Source organism: Rattus rattus, chromosome 9 (genome assembly GCF_011064425.1).
Source record: "Rattus rattus isolate New Zealand chromosome 9, Rrattus_CSIRO_v1, whole genome shotgun sequence".
NCBI lineage: Eukaryota > Metazoa > Chordata > Mammalia > Rodentia > Muridae > Rattus > Rattus rattus.
Genome location: NC_046162.1, coordinates 15,550,373 through 15,572,953, shown reverse-complemented (window position 1 = coordinate 15,572,953; position 22,581 = coordinate 15,550,373). Strand labels below are relative to the sequence as shown.

Here is a 22,581-nt window from a genome sequence, read left to right as displayed (position 1 = left end):
CCATATTTTGTTCATACTGATTCTGTGGTTAAGAACGGGATGCCCATGATGCCCAGGACTCTGAACGTGACAGCAGTTAACTTTAGTCTGTGGGGATCACTGGCCCTCCACCTCCCTCTCCACGATCTGCAGTGATAGCAGACCAGGATAATATGGAAACAGGTCGGCTGTGTGTACCCAATTCCACTGTAAATATGAAAATGTTAATCTCCCCATATAAAGATAGATTATATGTTATATATGTATATGTGATCTTTCTCTTTGGATTTTTTGCTTAACTCCATTTCTCATTGGTAGCTGGAAAAAACTTGGCATCTGTTGAGTCGTGCTCTTGGCTGTGTATGAGCAGCCTGTGTTCAGGGACATTTTATATACAGTTAGAAGTTATATGTAGTTGTAGAAAATCTTTCCTCCCCCTCTGTTGGTGGACATATTTCCCTTCACATGCAGCATTGTCTTGCATGAGTCATTTGTAATGACTTCTGTTGCTTTGATTTTTTCAGTGTTGAGGGTTGACCATGAGGCCTCATTATTTCTAGGCAACGTATACCCGTGGCACTGTTCGTTTTCTTCATTTTGAGACAAGTTCTGAACAGCCTTCGTTGGCCTACAGCTCAGGTAGACCTTGAACATACACTTAAAGAATAGTTGTGAATAGAGACTTCAGAAGCTAGGTCAGGTTATTACTAAATTGCATTTTTATCTCAGCATTATTATTTTTATTAATTTATTACTATTTTTTTACCAAAAAAATGTGTGCCTCTTCGCATTTGTCTTACTTAGGGTTTTTTCTGCTCTGATGAAACACCCTAACCAAAGCAACGTGGAGAAAAAAGGGTTGATTTTGCTTGCAGTCCCACATAACAGTTCATGATCAACCGCAGTGTGGGCAGGACTTCAAACATCACAGGAACCTGGAGACTGGAGCTGATGAGGGGCCATGGAGAGGTGCTGCTTCCCAGGCTGCTTTTACGAAGAACACAGGAGCACCAGCCCAGGGACAGTACCACCCACAATGGGCTATGCTCTCTCCTATACATCACTAAGAACATTTCATACATTATAGGGACATTTTTTCACCTGATGTTCCTTGCTATCAAATAACTCTAATTTGTGTCAAGTTAACATGAAGCTAGCCAGGGTAGCATTTTTCAGTTCTTCAGCTCTTTACATAGCAGTGCATGCAGGGATGATGTATTTGTGTTTTGCTTTTATTGCTGTATAGTATTCCATGCAAGGACATGCTATGTTTGTAAGATTCCAATGGGTGTCTAGTTTGTGGGGTTTCCTCCTATTATAATTGGTAGAAAATTACACAGGAGAATGTACCTTTTGGGTGTTAACTGTGAATCTGTTTGCTGCTCGTTGGGTATGCATAGTTTCCCAGTTGTGATCCTGTGCCTGGGTGCATTTGGGTGGCTCTTCTCCCATTCTTGCAGGGAGACATCCTCCCTCCTTCCCTCCCTTCTTTCTTCCAGAAAGAAACAACCTTGTCCCGGCATCGTCTTGTCTTGTAGCTCCAGATGCTTGTGGAGACCCCTAGCTCCCTGTGGATGAATTCGGACACTGTCTTAACTCTTTGCTGTGCCATATCCACATGAGTATAGCAATTTATATCAATAACCAGGTCTGGCAACATCTGCCAAGGTTGTCACACTCAGTGATTAAATGGCCATATGTGCCCGAGAACACAGGGACAATGAGGCTGTAATTAGGACTCACTGTCTCCCCACTGGCCACCCGCTCCACGATTCACTTCGAATAACCTTGCTTTTGTGAACTGATTTGTGAACCAAATTATCCCAGGGAGAATGAAGTTTGTGCTGTGATGAAAACACTTTCTAGCCATGGATCTTAGTAAGCGCACAGGACACCAGCAAGCTGAAGCCTAAACACCTTTCTTTTCCCCCTAATTCTTTTGCGACAGGCATCCAGGGTCTGACACAGGTTAGGAAGTTAGCTTTGGGTCCGCAGATGTGCCACAGTTGGTAAGGTGTATGAAGGCTTCAGAAACACATGATGTTAGCATGGTCCTATTCCCAGCAATGCTTAGTTGTGCAGTGCCATCCCCAGCCATACCATGAGTTCCAGGCCAGCCTAGGAAACACAAAACCATGTGGAAGAAACTAGGGAGTATAATTCACTGTGTATCAGCTCATCCTTGGAAACCCATTTTCACCTGATTTCTTCTTTTCCTTCCTTTAAATGTCACTGTACCCAGAAAAGGCAAACAGGGGAAAGACAGAAAACTATGATTAACACCCCCAACGAACTAAAAGCACTATCGTACTGCCATATCAAAACACACTTCAAACGGAAGGAGAAATTCCCTTGTCATTTACTTCCTGAGGTGAAAGAGACAGGTGATGGTTATATAAGACCTTGGCACATTCAGGGAAAACCCTGGAAAAATGGCCTCAGTGTGGAGCTGCAATAAACGTGAGAATAAATACTAGAGAGATTTGTCAAGTTTTAAATTTGCTTATCAGTGTAGAAAGCTGCCATTTGTAGAAGCTAGCACACATGCTAGGTCTTCACTTTTTAAATAAGATAGTTTGGCAGGGCAGTGAGAACCTCACTCTTCACCAAAGGTAGTTCAGAATATACATGTTTGTACACACACACACACACACACACACACACACACTCATTCTTACAGGTAAATACAGATTTTTGTATGTGTAAAATTATTACATCAACTCACATACACTTGAAGAAGCAAAGGCATTCTCAGGAATGTATAGTGCAGTTTCCACAGTGAGAAAGAGAAAATGAGAACATTAATTGTTTTATATTCAAAAGCCCTGTTTCCATAAATGAAGGTTTAGACCCTACACAGGATATCTTTGTCTGCTAATGGAAATTAGAATCATGTGCCATTCATATGTAACCTAACTGGTATTAACACACACACACACACACACACACACACACACACACACACACAGGAGAGAGAGAGACAGAGAGAGAGAGAGACAGAGAGAGAGAGAGAGAGAGAGAGAGAGAGGAAAGAGACAGACAGAGACAGAGATAGACAGAGACAGAGATGGAGACACAGAGACTTAGAGACATAGTGTGGGGTAGAGATTGGTGAAGGTTTGGGGGAACAAATAGGACATTTGCCTGGATGCTGATGTTACTGGAGGCAAATCGCTTTCAAAGCCGATTTTTGAACTTTCACCAAAAGTATGCAGCCCTTCAAAGCAAGAGCAAAGTTCAGTGCTTTCTCATTTAGCACAAGAGCTGGGAGATTTGAGCTGCCAAGGAGTAAACCCACTAAATGGAGTGCAGCTGCCTCATGGGGGATATGGAGGCAGGCCATGGGCTGTGGTGTGGTGGGGCGAAGGGTCTCCCAGCCTCCCGGAATTCCTCCATGAAGTGGCAGATTGGAAGTCATAAATACTGGCTATGGACATTTTGAATAATGCAGGGAGTAGCGTAAGTAATTGCCAGCGCTGATATCCTGCCTTGGACATCTCATTGCTCCTGAGTTAAAATTGGTTGTCAAGTGAGGACTCTGGGGACCGTGCAAGGTGCCCTATTCTGTCATGTGGTACATATTTAATGCTTGAAAGAACAAGGGAAGAGACACGTGCTGGAGAAGGGGGGGGTGGGGAGATTGTGCCATCCGTTTATACTTTCCGAGTGCTTGGCAAAGGTGGGAGGGGTAGCTTGCAGTTCTTCCCTCAGTTGCTAGACTTTGCAAAAATTAAAATAAAAACCAGGCGTCCAGTTCGTCTGTCCATCATTTGGCTGTCAGCGCCGCATGGCAGTAGGCTTGTCTTTGTGTGTTCCTGGAGCTTTGATTACCTCCCTGCACCGCGCGCTCGCTTTTGCGCTCTGGTGCCTGCTGGATCTCTGGCCCTCTCGCTTGTTCGGGGCCTTGAACACCTGCTGGTGGCTGGAGCAAAACAGCCCAGGCAGGCGGAGGCGCGGCCAGCCCAGCAGAGAGAGCTGGAATCATTGGCATTGCTAGCACGTGGGTACCATTCGCTGCTGCTGCCCCGGCACTTCTCCCGCCTTGCGTTTCTCCCAATGCGATATAGCAAGAGAGGGAGCAGGAGACGCTTTTGCAGCGGGCGATGAAATCCTGGCAGCTAATTGCAGTCGTGGGAGATGCCCTTCAGGTAAGGCGAGCGAGGGAGGCACGGAGACACTATGGGCGGGGGAGCAAGAGACTGGATGGGAGGGAGGGGAGGCAGCGCTGGCACCAGCATCCGAGCATCCCGGAGCCCGCTGGACGGATGCTTGGGAGGAGGGCGCGCAGGGACGGGGGCGGGCGGCAGGGGGAGGAGTGTGCGAATTGACATTCGGGGCTGCCTGTGGCAGGCGAGCCGCCGCCAGCCTCTGTCCAACGTTAGCTCAGAGAAGGTGGCGGGCGGGCGTGTGCACCTCTGGGGCCGCGGATCAGAATCCGGACCTGGCGGTGGATGGAGCTCAGGGAGCCTTGAGAGGCAATGGCAGGACGCAGATGTGTGTACAGCGAGTGAATTACACAGGGTAGGTAAGTTCAGCTCCGGAGTCCTGTGGGATACGATCTGAATTCGCCCTGCGCTCCCCGAGGGTCCCTCAATACCCCGGGAGCTTAGACGGGCTGGGGGACCAGAGGGTGGATCGATTCGCTTTTACCAAGTGCAAGTTCGCGGGGAACTTCCCTGGAAATAGCCATCCGCTCTGTTGAACTTTATTCCCAGAGATGATTAAGCGTTTATTAAGGACTGGTGTTACAAGACCCGCAGGCTAGGGCTGGATTTTGCAAAGAAGATGGGGCGGGGGTTGTGAATGGGCAGATGGGCCGCGCGTTTGGAAAGTTGGCACGCGCTTGTGCGTGCGTGTGCAGAGGCATTGCATGTCGCCAGAGACAGGTCGACCCTGCCCATCATGCTGGCGTCTTGCTCTTACACCATTCCTGATTTCTAGATGCCGGTGAAAGAGGCATTCCACGAACAATATTGAACGCGTGCTTTCTATTGAAAAAATAAATAAACCCTGAGCTGTGCCATCTCATGGCAGAGCCGTCTTTCCTGGGAGAGCCAATGAGGGAACATGTACACAGTGTTGTACACATCGCTCATTAGAAGAGAAACAGCACCTGTGAGGACTCTAGCCCTTCCCTCCAGCCATTACTTCCAGATGATAGGTGAAATTGAGGGTTCTGTGTATTTCTTTTAACAAGAGAGCTGTGTTTTCCTGTCTCCCACTTCGGGGGATTTGATAGGGATTCTGGACCAAAGTTTTGTGGCAGCACCCCATTAGTAAATGATTATATCATCAGTGGAGGTTGAATTCTAGTGTCAGGAGATGGCTCAGAATTTACTCAGGGTTTATATGGTTTTCATTTTAGCCTTGCAGGTATGGGTGTAGCATGTTCTGAGGAAGTAAAACAAATTATTGTGTGGTCATCTTATTGTAGCTACACAGCAAATGGTCTGCCTCATAGGCTTCCAGGCCTTTCTTAAATTCCCGTAGTTTTGACCCCCACGGGTGATAGCTCGAAGGGTGAGAGTATCTGTGGAGGGCAGTGTTGGAGCTTGGCAGTGATTAAGTTTGTAAGGGGTTGTGTTCGGATCAGTCATCTATATCGGCCACAGCTGTTTACCACGGGCCGGTGGAGAGATTCCAGCTCTTGCAAGTTCTCCTAAGAAGCCGATTCTGCAGTTCTCGGCTGACTCCATCCCTCTGACCTCAACTGGGAGATGGCAAAGATTTGGAAGAAGGAATCGCTCCAGTCAAGACAGAGAAGATGGGAGGGTGTCCCCTCCTCAGCCTCCTTTCTTTCTTCACTTGTCCATCCATATAGCTGTTTGCACTGGCCTGCCCTTACTTACTTTTTCTTTCCTTCCCAGAGCAGCCTTTCAGGTTGCTTCTGCTGTACATTGTCTAACAAATATTTAGGATCCAAGAGAGACTGTGAATCCAATTCGCTTTTGCCCCTGGAACACTTTGCTCATACACTAGAAACACTTAGCATCGGATAACCCTTCCCACCCCACCAAGTATCCTGACCCTACAGAAAATGAACATGCAAACTTTACTCTCCCTTTCTTCTTGTCCCGACTCTGGGGAAAGGCTCTGGCCCCACAGAGAGACCCGATGGCTGGGTGGCTGGCAAGTATCGATTGCATCGAGGACCTGTCTGAGACAAGTGTAGTTTTGCAGCTGTAACTCTGCGTTCAAACTTTTTTCTCTGTTCCCTGCCTGCATTTTACTGCAGGGCCGTTTTAATCTGTCTTCCCTTGGACCTGAGAGAGGTGACGGTCAGCACAGAGGGCAGCTTTAACTATCACGACAGCAGTGCATACCAAAGTTAAGTGTGTTTCTGTGGACTCTTCCAGAGGGCTCGCTGACACCCACCCTCACTCGATCTCTAGAGCTTTGTCTTTTTCTCCAGGAAGAGCACGATACAAACGTTAAAGAGGACGTGAGGAAACAAAAGGTCTGTTTGAACAGTTGCCTTTCATCTAAGTGATGGTCTCATTTTATGACGAGTGGGATATTTGACATTAATCACTCTACTTTCAGAAACCCTCCATCCATTTATTATCTTTGCCTGAGAGTAGAAATATGATTGGAAAAACATTTTTCATCTAAGTACATACTGATGTAGCCTATGGAAGACTTCGTTAACCTGAATCGATTGGTTCAGGAGGTTTGAGCTGAGAAGCCGAAAGTAGTCTAGCAAGTAAGAAAAATACGCCACCTAACAAAGGGCTGTTATCGGGAGGCTGAGGTACAGCATTGCATAAAGGAGCTTGCCACCAAGTCTCACGACCTGAGTTCGATTCCTGGGACCCATGTGTGTTGAAGGAGAGAACTGACTCCTGAAAGTTGTCCTCAGATCTCCACATGTGTGCTCTCTCTCTGCCTTCCCCCTTACCCCCCTCTCTCTGTTTCTCTTTCTCTGTCTCTGTCTCTCTCTTACACACTGCTACTCGTAGTGATAAAATAAAGAATATAGTAAAAGTCTATTATTAGTATTGACTTCACTTTTAGCTCTTGTACTTTGAATTTTCCATGTTTAATACTGAAATCACCACAAAAGGCATTTGAGGGGACGCTTTGAAAGTAAAAGAACTTGAGTTTAGGTGGGTATGGAGGTGGGAAGGATTTGTAAGGAGATGTTGAAGGAGAAAGACTATGACCAGAGTATATTTTACAGAAAATATGAAAACACAGTGTCTAAAAAGAGATAATTTCCATGGAATCAAATAGCCCCTTTAGACATTAATTTCCGATCTTGTCCTGATTTTCTGATAAATAGAAAAGTGAATAGAGAAGAGAAGGTCGGCACCCTTCAAGGTGGTGTTGGTTGTTGTTTTGTTCATTAGAACTGATTTTGTTGTTTAGTAGAAACTTGGGAGTGTGAGGGCTCCCTGGCTTTGCAGGTGTTCATGGGTGTCTGGGTTTCTCCTATTTCTTGTCCCATTTGTGCTCAGCAGAACGTTCTTGTATATTCTAAAACATGATAAGCAGGAGAGAACATGGCGAAGGAGAGTTTTACCATGGTGCAATTAAATTAAGTCACCCGGAGCCAAGTGGAATTCTAGTTCTGGGAGATGGGGGTTCATGTCTCATCCCTCAGCTTCCAAAACACCAAAGCAAATAAATCTTTTAAAGTCAGCATTTCCATTCAGAACTTAGACTGGAAACTCTCGCAAATTAAATGATCCAAGAACTCTTATGCCCCCAAACAATTTCAGGGGCTAATTTTTTAATTGGTCTGAAGTCAGTGCAAGAAGTTGTGGGGGTCATCTGTTGCTTGTGTGCCCAGAAGACCCAAACAGCTAACGTCAGCGGTAACAACTTGCTTTTGATTCAGTAGAACTAGGTTATGAATTCAAGCAATTAAACATGACAAAAAGCCCAATTTCACTGCCTAGATTAGTATGCTTCCAATTTTTCCTGCTCCATAAAAATTTCAAAGTGTTCTTTCTGGTTAGGTGCTTGTATAACCAATAAGTGATGAACGGTTCCCGTTCCTCCCTCGCTGTGATGTCCAAACTCTTTGATGTCACAGATGCGAATACAGTCCACTGGATGTTAGACACAATCAAGCAGTTGCCATGAAATAATCCTGGCTTAGGTTTGAAGCTGGATTGGGGAACGAATAGTAATTAGTTCATTGGCGTTTATCAGCTGTGAGTCTATGGCCAGGTCTAATGGAGGCCAAGGGGAGACTCTTCAGACAGAGATAGAAATATGAAAGCATACCCAATGTTTCCCAAGATGTGATGATATCGATAGGTAGATGAGGTGGTAGATAAATATGTGGGTGTATCTATTTGTGTATATGTAGTACATATATGTTTTATTTTTGCAAATAGCTTAGGCAATGTGAGCCCTGTTTATGGTCTTTTCTTGATTTTGCTCTCTTTCTTTTTACAGAATTGAAGTCTAGCGTTCTGCATTCATGTTTGTCTTGTTTACCAAAGCTTATCTTTCTTTAAAATGGGCAGCCTTTGGGAGCAATGCTTAGTCCAGTGTGTTCCCACTGGATTGCCTGCAGTTTTTTGCCAGTGAGCCTAATTTCCCAGCCTGCTCTATGCCATCGCACAAATATTGTGCATACCCACACATCCCAGGGAGGCCCCTCCAGCACGGTCTCTCTCACACTTCCAACTGCTCCAGCATAACCAAAGTCAAGCATCTCTTTCTGCCACCTCTGTCTGTGCAGAAAGGACATGGTGCCTTCCGGATTGCTATGAGGCTTTGCTGTCCTCCCTTCACTCCTTTCAACCGTTCTGCATCATTTGCTGTTGATGTGTGTACTTGTTCTCAGATTGAAATCTCTGCTTGTCAGAAAATCATGCTGCTATGGTAGGGGGTATCTCCACAGCTGTTATAGTTACTGGGATGCATAGCTAGAGGTCCTGTGTTCGTATTAAAACATGGGGACAGGAAGGGCACTTGCCCAGGCACAGTGACCATCAGAACAGTTCAGTGGCTCACATGGGACATTTTGCCTCCTCGCACTTGCTTCCTCGGGTGTTGGGCAGTGGGCTAAAGGGCTAAAGACCTAAGGCTGTTTCCTATAGTCCTCAGCGTGATTGTGCCCCATAGATATCGCTCCTCTCAATTCACAGACAGTGCAACCATTTTCCAGACTGGGTGACTCAAAGAATTAGACTCCAGAATATTTTTTTTTAAATTCAACATACCAAGATACCATTAAACTATATTAATTTGAAGGCAGAATGAGCTGTGCGGAAGGGTGCTTAGCAGATGTCCTAGGCTAGCAGTTTTATCCACTATCCAGAATGTTTGGTAACACTGTGGAGATGGCTGCGGTTATCGCCATAGGCACAGGTCACTGCTGGCATTCAGTGGCTAGAAGTCTTGTGAGGACACCCTCCTCTCCCAAGGCAAGCAGGAAGAGCTTCCACAGAAGTACTGAATGCTCAGGTGGAGTAATGGTGCCCTAGGTCCTAGGTAACATCAGGGTGAGATACTGATAGACTCAAGCCAGTAGAAGTGGGGGCAGAGAACCCAGCAATTGACATTCTAAAATCTACTCTGGATTCTATGAATACGCAAAGGCTCCCATTTTCTCATAGGCCAGCATTACTTTGAACATTTTTTTCCCTTAGATATGAGATATATTTCATTGTAGTTGAGGTGCATGTGTTATCCCCCACCCCATTTACTCAGTGTTAAGTCTGGCAAGTGCTGGGTAATGGGGTATTTTTTCCACAGTGTTGCTTTTCAGAAGAAGAGAAGCATACGGTGACTGAATGAGTGGATCTCGGTGTTGTCAGCCTTGGTTTTCGTCCGTCCGTTTTCAAATGCCAGCTTTGTCTTCTTATCTTTCAACCTTTGACACCCAGCTTGGCTTATTTATTTAAACACATATTGCTTCATACTCTCATGCCCAGTGCTGTTGTAAATATTTTCAAATTTAATTCTGCTTTCGACACTAGAAGGTTGGAATTGCTGGGTTCTCCCTTTTCTTTGCACACGAAACAGATGTCCAGAGAAGTAACTTGCCCAAGGTCACCAAGCTAATAAGTGACTGAGGTAGGATTTCAACTCTAAAGTGTGTGCTTTTGATCTTGGGTCCGGATCAGAGTAATTAAAACTTGGAACATCTCTACCTGTACTAAGAAGAAGAGTTTAGGTGTCATTGCGTAATAGATTTTTGAAACAAAAGACACTTGGTTTGGAGACCGTTGACTAAGACAATTGGCATAACCATATTTGACAGCGCATGCATCCTGATAACTACAATTTTATTTTTCAATTAAGCATTCACAGCCAGATGTGGTGGTGGATACTAGTAATCCCAGCACCTGAGGGGTGGAAGGCAGGAAGATCAGGAGTTCAAGGTCATCCTTTACTAGTAGCTGGTGTGGACTGCATGAGATTCATCACAAGCAAAAACAGAATAAAACAAAACAAAATTCAGTTAGAAGGGGTGGCTAAGCAGTTAAAAGTACGCACTGCTTTTGTAGAGGACCACAGCACAATTCCCAGCATCTACGTGAAATATTGTACAACTACCTGTAACTCCAGTTCCAAGTGATCTGATACCCTCCTCTGGCCTCCACAGGCAACCCCCCCCCCTCTCTCTCTCTCTCTCTCTCTCTCTCTCTCTCTCTCTCTCTCTCTCTCTCTCTCTCTCCCTCTCTCTCTCTCTCTCTCTCTCTCTCTCTCTCTTTCTTTCTCTCTGTCTCTCTCTGTGCCTCTGTGTCTCTGTCTCTCTCTGTTTCTCTGTCTCTCTCTGTCTCTCGCTCTCTCTGTCTCTCTCTGTCTCTGTCTCTTTGTCTCTCTCTCTTTCTTTCTGTCTCTCTCTCTCTGTGCCTCTGTGTCTCTGTCTCTCTCTGTTTCTCTGTCTCTCTCTGTCTCTCGCTCTCTCTCTCTGTCTCTCTCTTTCTCTGTGTCTCTGTCTCTCTGTCTCTCTCTGTCTCTGTCTCTCTGTCTCTGTGTCTCTGTCTCTCTCTCTTTGTCTCTGTCTCTCTCTTTGTCTCTCTCTGTGTCTCTGTCTCTCTCTTTGTCTCTCTATGTTTCTCTGTCTCTCTCTCTCTGTCTCTCTCTGTCTCTTTAACAAACACACAAATTAAATAAAAACAAGTTTTAAAATCAAAGAAGGTTTAAACAAATATGCCAGGTTTGGGAGGTCTGAGGTCCTCTGTGATGATTGAGTTCATATCACCAGAAGCAGCATCCAAAGGCATTGAGGATCACTGGGTAAAAATTCCCATACCAGGCTGAGGAGATGCTTGCGGTGGAAGTATGAGAACCTGAAGTCTAACCTCCCTGAACCAGAGGTGGTAATGTGTGTCGGCAATCTAGCATCCTATGACAGGATGTGGAGATAGGAGAATGCTGAGAAGCTGTCCAGACAGCCTGACTCACACAATTTGAGAAGAAGAAAAGTTGTCTCAGGGTAAAAGACTAGGACCACATCCAAAGTTGTCACCTTATCTCTAAGGGCACACTGTGACACATATGTGCCAGCACTCACATACATACTCATGCACACAAGGTAAGATATTACATTAGAAGCCATACATTTCTTCATTGACCGGTATGGGGATAGCAGAAATTATTCACCTGGACCCAGCTCTTCAGAGTCCATAAAGAAACGCACCTCACTGGTGTCCTGGTTGGCCTGAGTGGTAACAAGGCTGTGTGGCCGTGGAGCTGCTGATTCCTGGTTCCTTTTTGCTCATACCAGTTTGTTTATCTTCTTTCCTTCGGGCCATGTGAGGGACCATGCCTATCTTTTTCCTCTGTTGAATTTTTAGCATGTAGAAAAATGCTATGAAAAGAAAAACAATTTGAGTTGATTTTTAAATAGAAGTGCCAATTTGACACATTTTATTCTGCTTTAGAAGAAAAATGAAGAAGAGATATCTTACGAGCCTCACAATTAAACACAGATCCTCAGAGTGTGCAAAAAACGAGAGCGGGGCCTCAGTGGACCTCAACTGATGAATGGAAACGACTCTTGAACGGATGGAAGATTTTGTATTTTCCATAATGTCGTCCCCAGGGCATGTGTGGGGTTATAATTCAATACCTTGCATGTTAAATACACCCTCATAATGGGAACCAGAGATCGGAGAAACACCAGTTCCAGGCCAGGGGTCCTTCTAGCCTTCATATCCAGACTTGTCCATTGCTTAAGCCTTGGTCCACAGATATATTTGCTCTGCCCACTGCCGTGAAAAAGGCTTTGAAGTGTTTAATCACAACTTACAATCATGAATCTTTTTTTAACAGAGGGCTAACCACAGATTATTTTTTTTACATAGGAAAAGAGAAAGGGCTTGCCTGCCCAGCTTGGATCTGCCCAAGCTAAGACCAGTGAGATGGACCATTGAGTTTGCTCCCACCCAGCTCTCGAGGGAGTGTAGGATCTGGGCTGCAAGTGGAAACCATTACTGTTTTGTGAGTTTCAGGCCCAGTGAACTCACAATTGAACAAAAAAAGCAAAGAGCAAATCCTATTTTGGAACTGTCAAAAGGCTCATGTTGGATCCATTATCGTCAAATGTCCTTTTTTAATACAGTTCATTGAATGGCTTTTGTGGGATACCTATTCTGTGTGTCGGTTCAGGAAATGGTTTAAAATGGGGCCAGGATTGGTTGCTCAAAGGTAAAGTAAATGAAATTAAGTACACAGCAGGACTACCCAGTTATAGTCTGTAGATGTTATAGGTCTGTAGTGCTACAATAAAAATATATAAAATATGTATATTCCATTAAGTTATATGTAATATGTATATATGCCATGTGTGTATGTGCATAGATAAAAGAAAGATAGTTGTTTAAATACATTCTCACTTTACATGTGAGTGTATAACTGTATGTTTGTATGTACATATTATGCATACATTGCCTCTTGAGGCCGGAAGACAGCATCAATCTACTCTGGAACTGGAGTTGCAAGTGGCCGTGACTATCCTGTTGTGGACACTAACAGCCTAATTTAGTCTTCTGGAGGGGCAAGTGTCCTTCAGTGCTTAGCTGTCTCTCTAGCTCCAGAAATTGCACATTAAAAAGCACCATTTTAATTGTGTCCAGTGACATAGATTTCTAATATATTCCCCTACTGTAATAGCCTGCTGTCGGTCAGAAATAATAATGGTGCCCTCACTTTTCTGTTACTGCAATAAAACACTCCCACAAAAGCAACTTAAGGTAGAGAGAGTTTATTTTGGATCACAGTTTACAGGGATACTGTCCATCATGGACAGGAAGATAGGGCAGTTGGAACAAGAGGGTTGATTATGTAGTCAGGTAGCAGAGAGTGAACTGGAAGATGGGACCAGGGTATAAAGACTTAATACCCTGCAGCTGTGACCTTCTCTCACCAGTGACTCTCTGCTTCCTAAGGGTTGCACCACATTCCCTCAATAGCACGCAAGAACTAGGAGGTGTTGTTGACCCATGAGCTTGTGTAAGGTATGTCCCATTCAAACTTCAACAGATGACCACCAACCAACATGCTGTCCATGGCAATGATAGTGGCCTACACAAGGAAAAGGATTTCTCTGGAATAACTAAGGAATTTCTCCAAGAAGCCATCGGTTATCAGGATACTGATAACTTCAGATACTGCTGCCCACAGAGCAAAGTGGGCTTTGTTGTAATCCATTAACTACCTGCTCAGTAGACTCCTTATGACTGACTAGGTTGGCTGATTTTCATTGAGCGCTATGGTGTTACCTCCAAGAGCAGCCTGGCTGAGTTGAAACCTCCAGAGGCTCTTTGAAGCAAGTGTCCTTGGTACCCATTTTTCATGAGGGAAGACTGAGTTTTGAGCGGAGTTTTCCAGGTTACCAACAACTAGTGCTTTGAAAGGGTTGATGATCAGATTTAAAGCTGCAATTCTTTTTATTATCAGGTAATTTGTTTGAGCCTTATGGCAAGACTTATAATTTTGGCACAAGATGCAGAGTGATGGATGTATGAGTGAGTATATAGATGAACAGAGGATAGGATGAGTGGATGAGGATGGATATGTAGGTGTGTAGAATGATGAAAGGGCAGATGGATGGGTGTGTGGCTAGAGGATGGATGGATGATGGGTAGATACAGGGAGGAAGGGATGGGATGGTTGATACATAAATTTATTAATGATTCAGAAGAAAATTTGATAAAGAATAGAAATATAGCTTCCAGAGTTATATAATAGCAGAAATAAATGAAAAACTTTATATTTATACACATATGTATATGCAGGTATATACATACATATACAGATTTAGCATCTCTATATAAAAATTCATTCATCACATAGATGAATATATGATATGAGAATAGCATACTCAAAAGCATTGCATACATTTTGAAATGTGGACTGGAAACGTCTTGTGTAGAGAAGAGTGTTAGTTTTTAATCATTTTGTATGTATTGTATATGTGCATGTGCATGTGCTTGTGCTTGTGTGTGTGTTTGTGTGTATGTTAGTATGTGTGCGTTGTGTGTCTGTGTGTGTCTGTGCATCTCTCTCTCTATGTGTGTGTGTGTGTGTGTGTGTGTGTATGTGTGTGTGTGAATGCACATGCCCATATGTCAGTTTCTCAGACCCATCACTTTTTGCTTTATTCTCTTGAAATAAGATCTCTCAAAGAACCTGGAGCTACAATGGCCACTAGAGATCCCTAGAAGTCCTCCTGTGTCCCTCTCCAATTCTGGGGTGACAAGCATGTATATGCACCTGGTGCTTAGAATTCAAACTCAGGTTCTTGACATTGTTCAGCATGCGTTCTTACCCATGGATTCACCTCCCCAGGCAAAGTGGAAATTTCTCTGTAATTGTATGCATCCATCAATGTTCTTGGAGCATGTGATGCTCTGTGGGCATAGCTATATGAGTGTCTCCATGTGAATAGAGGATTTATGTGTGGAGGTCAGAGGTCAATCTCAGATGCTGTTCCCCTGGAGTGATTTTCCATTCTGGGTTTGTTAAATATTTAAAATTTCATCAATTTAAAAACATTTATTGCATGTGCATGTATGTATAATGCCATGGTGCACACGCAGAGGTCATAGGACAACACAGGGAACTGGATCTCTCCTTTCACCATGATGGACTTAGGTCATCAGACCTTTGCTTGTAAGTAATCTAGCCAAGCCCCACCATGTTTTTGGAGATGAGTTGGGAACTGGGGCTTGCCAACTAGGCTAGCCTGGTCTGCCATTGAAGTCCAGGGATAAACTCTTCTCTAGTTCCACAGTGTTGAGGTTGAAAGCACACACTAATAGTGCTTGGATTTTCCTGTGGCTTCTGAGGATCCAACATGGGTCTTCATACTCTTGTAGCAGGCTCTTTATAGACAGAGCCATGCTGCCGCCATGGACAGGAACAACTTTCATATTGAAAATTCCTTTTAAGATGTAAACTCGTCTATTTGGAAACAAGCTCTAATCCCCTCTTCACCCCAGAGCTGATGGAGCCCAGCATAGATGCCATCCTCCATCTCCATGCTACCCTTGCTCTGAAATCACATAAGGAAAATTAAGGGAAAAAATGAAAAAATTCTTAAATAAATGAAGACTTGCTTTGAAATGATAATTCCATCCAGTCGTGGAGCTGGCATGCTCTTCAGCATGAAGGGCTTGAGGTTTTTGCAATTCCTAGAAATGTAGAATCTAAGTGTTAACTGGAATGGCTTGACCACGGAGGAAAGCAAGTTTCCCCGATGCTGTAGTCACTTGTCATTCATCGGCAGTACCATGAAATCATGATCCTTATCCTCTCAGCTGCGTGTGTCTGTCAGGGACTGCAGGCTGCTAAAAGTTGTCTACTATTATTTTTTTATTCATCTCTGGGTCATTTCATCTTCCCGTGCGAGGCACATGAATGGCTGTGCATGGAAATTGTATTCTGGACTGTGTTTCCCACTGTGAATGATGTTTACTATATATTTATGAAAACACAGCAATAACAAAACCCTTTATATAGCCTTTCAATTTGCTGTAAGGGCAGATAAAATATTTTTATCTTGAGCTGAACTTCATACCTTGGGAGATGCAGCCAGCCCGGCTTGGAATAATAAAACACTTCAGAGAGAGCCAGGTACTTTTGAGTTTGCTTCAGAAGCCTGGGCACTTCACTGACCACAGTGCCATTCTTTGCAATATGCTACCTGAATAAACAAAAGGCAGGACTGATCAGTACAGTGCACACAACATCCAACAGAAGGAAACAGAATTTGAATGGTTGGGGGGGGCGTTGTATGTATACCCCTGCACAAATGGAGGTCAAAGGAAGCCCCTGCCCCAGGACTCTCTACACTGTACCCTTGAGACAGGGTCTCTCACTGAACCTAGAGCTAGACCATCAACCTGTGCACTCTCAAACACCACTGCACTGGTGTGATACACACACATGCTCATGCCTGGCTCTTTACATACGTGCTGATGGTTGACTGTAGGTCTTCACTCTTATGCAGCTAATGCTCCTAACTGCTGAAGCCATCTTCCCAGGCTCAGGTATCACGAAGTCTGAAGATACATCTGTGGTGAATCTGCACAAGACTCAGGTTGATACGATATGCACCTTGTTCTCCTCAATGACAAAAACTACTGGGAGAAACCCCAAAGCAGAGTTAGGGCTTTCTTCTACAAGTTTGCTTAGTCTGGGTTAGTGTGTCTGCTGAGTTTATTTTGCACATGCATCTGTACATCTTCATGGTCTTGCACATGTATGTGAGGTGACCATGCGTGTGTCCATGCATGATGTAGGGAGAAAAAGCTAGTGTTGAATAGTTTCCTCCATCACATGCCTCCTTAATGTTTGAGGCAAGTGTTTCTGTGAATCTAGAGCTTACTAATTTGACAAGATTTGGTGGTGAGTGAGCCCCAGGGATCCTCCTGCCTCTGCTTTCCTGGTGCTGGGGCTAGGATTCAGATGCACACTCCATGATGTCTAGCCTTTTAAGGCAGATTTGGGAGAAAGACAAACTTGGGTCCCTGCGTGGCAAGCACTTTACAAGCTAAGCTATCTCTCATTGAGTTTTTTAAAACACAGGCATAACTATGTATATAGCCCCATGTAAGAGGCTATACGGGGAAAAAAGCACCCTCTTGCACTTTTTTCCTGTGGTAATATCCTCAGTGCCCAGTTTCTGTAAATCGGTATTTGTCACAGCATTTCCAAGCTGTTGTTATTGCCAGGATCCATTAGACTTCAAATGCCCCCAGATTTGCCCAAGCTTGACTCTAAATCTGCTTAATTCTATGCCACATTCAGGTTCATGTCTCTCCATTCTCAGCTTCTTCCCAAGGGTTCCTTTTATATTCACACACCCCCTTCCTTTCCTTCTACTTTTATTTAACCTCTGAATCCCTGCCATGCATATCCCTGTCCTTCCCTCTCTAAACATATCATTTCACAAGTGTCACAATAGCCATAGTCACAGTATTAACCTTCTAATTTGTTTTTAAAATGTAAGTGTCTGTGTTTGTGCACACACACATGTGGGTGGGTATCATGTGTATGTAAAGAGGCAGAGGTTGGTTTCCATACTCTTTATTGCTTTCCATATAATTTTTTTTTCATACAGAATCTCTCACTTAGCCTGGAATTCATCATTTGGCTAGATGGCTGACCATCAAACTCCAGGGACTCTTCTGTTTCTGTTGCCCAGCGCTGGCTTACCAATGTGCTTTCCAGATGCCCGGCCTTCTCGGGAGTGCTGAGGATTAGCATGCAGGTCTTTATGTTTGCTGTTATGTGTGGAGCCATCTCTCCAGCCCTCAGCATTTAGCCTTGTGATTGGTATATTTGCTCAGCATCCTTCCTTATAGTTTGTCTATGGCTGGTGTTCACGGTCATAAATGCCCCACTGAAGGATATGTAAGTGAAAATGTTCCCACACGCAAAGCTGCTATGAACATTGTGTGTTTTCATGACCATGCATCTCGTTTCTCTGGGACCCAGGCCCAGTAATGAGCTTTGGCCATTTTTAAATTCTTCCACAGTAGAGAAAAACGCAAGTGTGTTGTTCCCATGGGGAGTGGATGCCAATTGCCCACAAACAGATATGGGTATGGAAAAGAAAATCTTGCCCCTCCTAATGTTTATTTCTATGCAAACATTATGCTAAACATAAAGAGTAGCCAGCATTTCTGCTGCATCTAGCATATGCCAGTCTGTATCCTAAGGTTGTTTTATACAGAAACCCAGTTATCCCCAAGTTGCCTTACATCCACTGTTGGCTGCTATCGCCTCATTTACAGGTGAAGGAAGAATGAGGTGCAAGACACTTACGTGACTCTCTGGAGATGGAATAATCTGTGGCCCTCAGAGTTATTATGCACTGCTGTGAGGATGTCCCAGCTTTAACAATTAGTTATTACATTAAAATGTGTGTGTTCCTGTGTATGTATGTGTACCACTTGAGTGTAGTTGCCTAGGACGATCAGAAGAGAGTGCTGGATTCCCTACAGCTGGAGTGATAGGTGTTTGTGAACTGCCTGACCTAGGTACTAGGAACTGAACTGGGGTCTGTAAGAGCAGTAAGCAGTCTTAATCCCTGAGCCATCCTCCAATCTCAAGACCTCTTTCCCACAGCCATCATTAGAAACCCCTGGGCTGTCTGTGATGGCGCCATGCATTTTGGTTACATCTATAGCTGTGAGTGTAGCAAAAACCTCAGTGGGCTTGGATATATACAACAGTCAGGGAGTTGACGTCATGGCCCTGTAACTCACTACTTTGCCTCCAAACTTGTTCTCTTTGAGTCTCTGTCCTTGGGCACAGGACTCAGGCATTTTTATTCCCCCTGTCTTTTAAGATTTCAGTGGCAAGCCAAAGTTAAGTTCCACTGAAGTTCCCCCTGGGGAACCAATAAGCATGGTAGACTTCTTTAAGAGTATGAGTGAAGGATGCCTTGTGGTACTGGGAAGTCTTCACCCAGAATGGATAGCCACATGGATAGACCCCTTCTCAGCCAACCTCTGCCACCTTATGTGCTCTAACCCTTGCCAAGATTCTGTGGTCAAGTACAATTAAGAAATAATTGCCTACAGTGGGCTAGGAAGAGTGTTTGAGTATTCAGGTAAGCGTCCCAGGAAACTCTTCACCCTCTTACTACAAAGGAACGCCAACAAACCAGCTGTGATGATCTTTCGCAAACAAGCACATCTGGTCCCATGCTGATGACGGCTGTTTGGCTCAGGGGATTGTGCTCAACAACACCTTCTGAGACAGATGGATGCTGCTTCTGGCTTTTTGGATCTCTAAGAAATAGGTTTCACAGCCCTCTCTTGGTGACACAGTGCAGTATTTCATAGCTCTCCATGGTGCTAGGCTGTGCCTTTTGAAATGGCCTAGGTCATTCCTCTGGCAGTTTGGCTCCTTCTGTTATTGGTCCAGTATTCTCAAAAGATGTAGAGTTGGTGGATGACTAGGTCCACTCACCAACTCAGTATAGCCATTTCTAACAGAATCCCCAGAATCACTTAACCAGCGTCATGGAGATTCCATCCTTCTGAAGGCATTTTCCATTTCTCTCTGGCTTATAAAGTATTTAATATTTTTTTCATATGCCTCAGTGTAAAGCCATCTGTTGCAGTGACAGGACAAAATGTTGACAAGAACAAGCGTATGCTTATGGAACAATTCCATGAGACATTAACAAGGAAGATATGTAGTACTAGAGATATCATGGAGAGAAGAGCCAGGGAGACCTGGGAGGCCCATTAGTGCACTGACTAGTCTTACTGGTCATGCACCCTTTAACATACCCTGTAAATTTAGACTGGATGATCATATGTGCTGACAGAGACTTTTCTGAAAGGAGAAAATGGCCTTACCCAATATTTAGAATTTATATCGTCTGGCATTTCTTCCTTTCCTTTCTCTTCCTTCCTTCCTTCCTTCCTTCCTTCCTTCCTTCCTTCCTTCCTTCCTTCCTTCCTTCTTTCCTTTCTTCTTTTCTTTCTCTCTTTCATTCCTTTCTTCTCTCTCTCTCTCTCTCTCTCTCTCTCTCTCTCTCTCTCTCTGTCTCTCTCTCTCTTTCCCTTTCTTCATCGGGATAGACAGTGTGGGAACCTGCTTGGTTCTGAGCACCAATATGGCCGTCACCACTGAGACGTGATTTTATACACTCAGAACTGTTTCTCATGCCTTCCTCCTTGATGGCTGCATTGCAGCTTTGCTAATAGAGAGACAGTCAGCAGGGAATCAACTTTGGCTGCCCACTTGAATGTATCCTCTTAGGAGCAGCAAACATTCAAAATTGCTACTATCCCATGCTCTTTGTAGAGCTGGAACCTGGTGAATCAAAGCAAGGCCTCTAAGCTCAGGCACCAATGCTCTTAGGGAGCAGAACAAAACAGCTAACTGCTTTGGGTGTAGTGTCTGACAACTGCTGTGCAAGATGCCATGTGTTGACTGGCTCGTCTGGGCCTCTTGGACGGCTTATGTGACAGGGTGGGAGGCATTCTTCTTTTATAGATGAGGTGGTTATATTTCATATGACAATGACCAAGATCATACAGTTACTGTTAAGGGCTCTGGGATTTGACTACAGTTGCCACCGGAATGGTAATGCTCTGGCGATGTAATGGAGGTGAGAAGACAGGGCACAATACCACCCCCAGCAGTTATTTGAGGGGCAGAGGTGGAGAAAGGGAGGGACTGCAGGGAGCGTGGGCTCTCCTTTGGTTCTTGACTAGTTCATTGCTCTGTGGCTAAGGTTAATAGTTGTACAGGAAGGAAGGTTGTTAGAAAGATGAAGGAAAGTAAAATGAACTTTTTTAAAATTTTTAATTTCATTTACTTTGTGTGTGTGTGTGTGTGTGTGTGGTGCATGTGCATGCGCCCATGTGAACCACTGATTTATGTGTGATGGTAAGAAAGCAGCTTGTATAAGTGTTGTTTCTCTTCTCCCATCATGTGTCCTTGGGGATTGACCTCAGGCTTAGTAAGTTCAGGCTAAGTCAGCACCCCAAAGTTCTTTAAAGGCATGCTAAAGAGAAAAGGCATGGATATTAACTTCAAAGTTCTCTTCCTATCTGGTTACAAGATAATTTTCTGCTGACAATTGTGAGAAAGTGCCTAAAAGCAAACGCTTTCCCACTTCCACAGTAAGTGCTTGAGTACCATGTGCAAAGAGAACATGGCTTGTTGCCCTGTCAATGGGTAGGAATTCTGATTATCAGGTCAGGGGCTGACAACCTGAGAGAATGTAGTAGAATGTTGGGCAGACTCATAAACAATGATCTATATCCGAAAAGGAGCAAGAAGTCATTTGATTAGGTTAGCCCTGGACGCATCATTAGGACATGCAAAAGGAAACAGTATCTTAATTTCTCAACTATTCATTTATGGCACCAAACCTTCTCAGAAGGATGTGAGCATTTGTTCTGTGACTAGAGCCCCTCGGATGTTTGCATTCTGCCACAGGTGTTCGTCTCGATGACTAGACTGTGAGAAGCTAGAGAACCAATGAGACAGAGGACAAGCAAACAAAGAACATGCGTTTCTTGCATGATAATTTCCTAAGAATGTGCAATGTTAAATGTAAGAATGTGCTGGGTTAAACCTGGCTGTGACAACCTAGTAAGTCCAATTAAGTTTTAGTAATTGTTCTATGTGCTATAATTGAACAATATCATGAGGAAGGACCATACTATTCCTAACTGCTAAAGGCAAGTTATTTCTCAGTTCTGGTGTGTGTGTGTGTGTGTGTGTGTGTGTGTGTGTGTGTGTGTGTGTGTGTGTGTGTGTGTGTGTGTGTGTATGTGTGTATAGGGGCACTTGGCCCTGGAAATGTGTGCCAAGACTAAAGGTTGACATAGGTTGTCTTTAATTGTGACTATCTTATGATGCATGGTATCTCACTGAAGCCAGAGCTTGTCCATTTTTGGTAGACTGGCTGGCCAGCACACCTATAAATGTGCCTATCTCTGCCACCCTTCCCTACCTATTTCTGGAGTTACTATGAGTGCTGCTGCGCCTGTTTTCTATGGGTGCTAGGAATCCAGACACAGTTTTTCATGCTTTACCCACTGAGCCATTTCTCCGGGATCAGTTTGCTTTTGAATTACAGCCAGGTCAATATGCATTGCAAAAACTGTGTTGCAGTTTAGATCTGACCTGTGTTCCAAATATTGACACAACTGTGCACAAGGTATATAGTAAGCAGCAATGTTTGAGAGCCTGTCTCCCTCTATACACCCCATTTTAGGGGAGAAACTTATGGTTAATGCAATGGGGAAAATAAATTATTACCATTCTATGCATGTGTGACAGGTTAGTAATTAACTTATGTCACCATTTGGTCTTTCACAACGGTGTTTATTCAGCTCCACAGAGCACTTTGCAGGCAAAAAGGAGTCATCAGCCTGGCATTCTTTGTTGACTGTGGATGCTGGCGTTGGTGGACTGCGTCTTTGGCTATTGACTGGGAAATAAGTTGGTTGTTAGGACATGATTTCCCATTCTTCAAAATGATACTGTGATACCGAGAACTTGAAAGCCACCCTGGAATTAGAAAAGCATAAAGAAATTGCCTTTTATGCACTAATTGAGCTATTCTGCCCATTTTCTTTGCAGGGTTACTTTTTATACTGTCGAGGCATAGCAAAAAGCCGAGTGTAAAAAAGGTAGGAAAAATGTTTT

The 22,581-nt window shown here is 44.1% G+C and overlaps 1 protein-coding gene across 15 annotated transcripts in view; it reads left to right on the top strand.

The window, feature by feature from the left end:
- The window catches only part of Rbfox1 (RNA binding fox-1 homolog 1), a 1,521,216-nt gene that overhangs the window by 463,395 nt on the left and 1,035,240 nt on the right, over positions 1–22,581 (top strand). For 12 of the 15 annotated variants that reach the window (XM_032912759.1, XM_032912751.1, XM_032912758.1 and 9 more), the window contains exon 1: positions 4,149–4,500. The exons of 1 other annotated variant lie outside the window; for it this stretch is intronic. In XM_032912759.1, the coding sequence (XP_032768650.1) occupies positions 4,159–4,500 (342 nt within the window). In that variant the 5' untranslated portion in view covers positions 4,149–4,158. Of the gene's footprint in view, positions 1–3,048; positions 4,128–4,148; positions 4,505–22,581 lie in introns of those variants that run through there. 2 more of the 15 variants (XM_032912760.1, XM_032912764.1) reach the window with 2 other exon arrangements.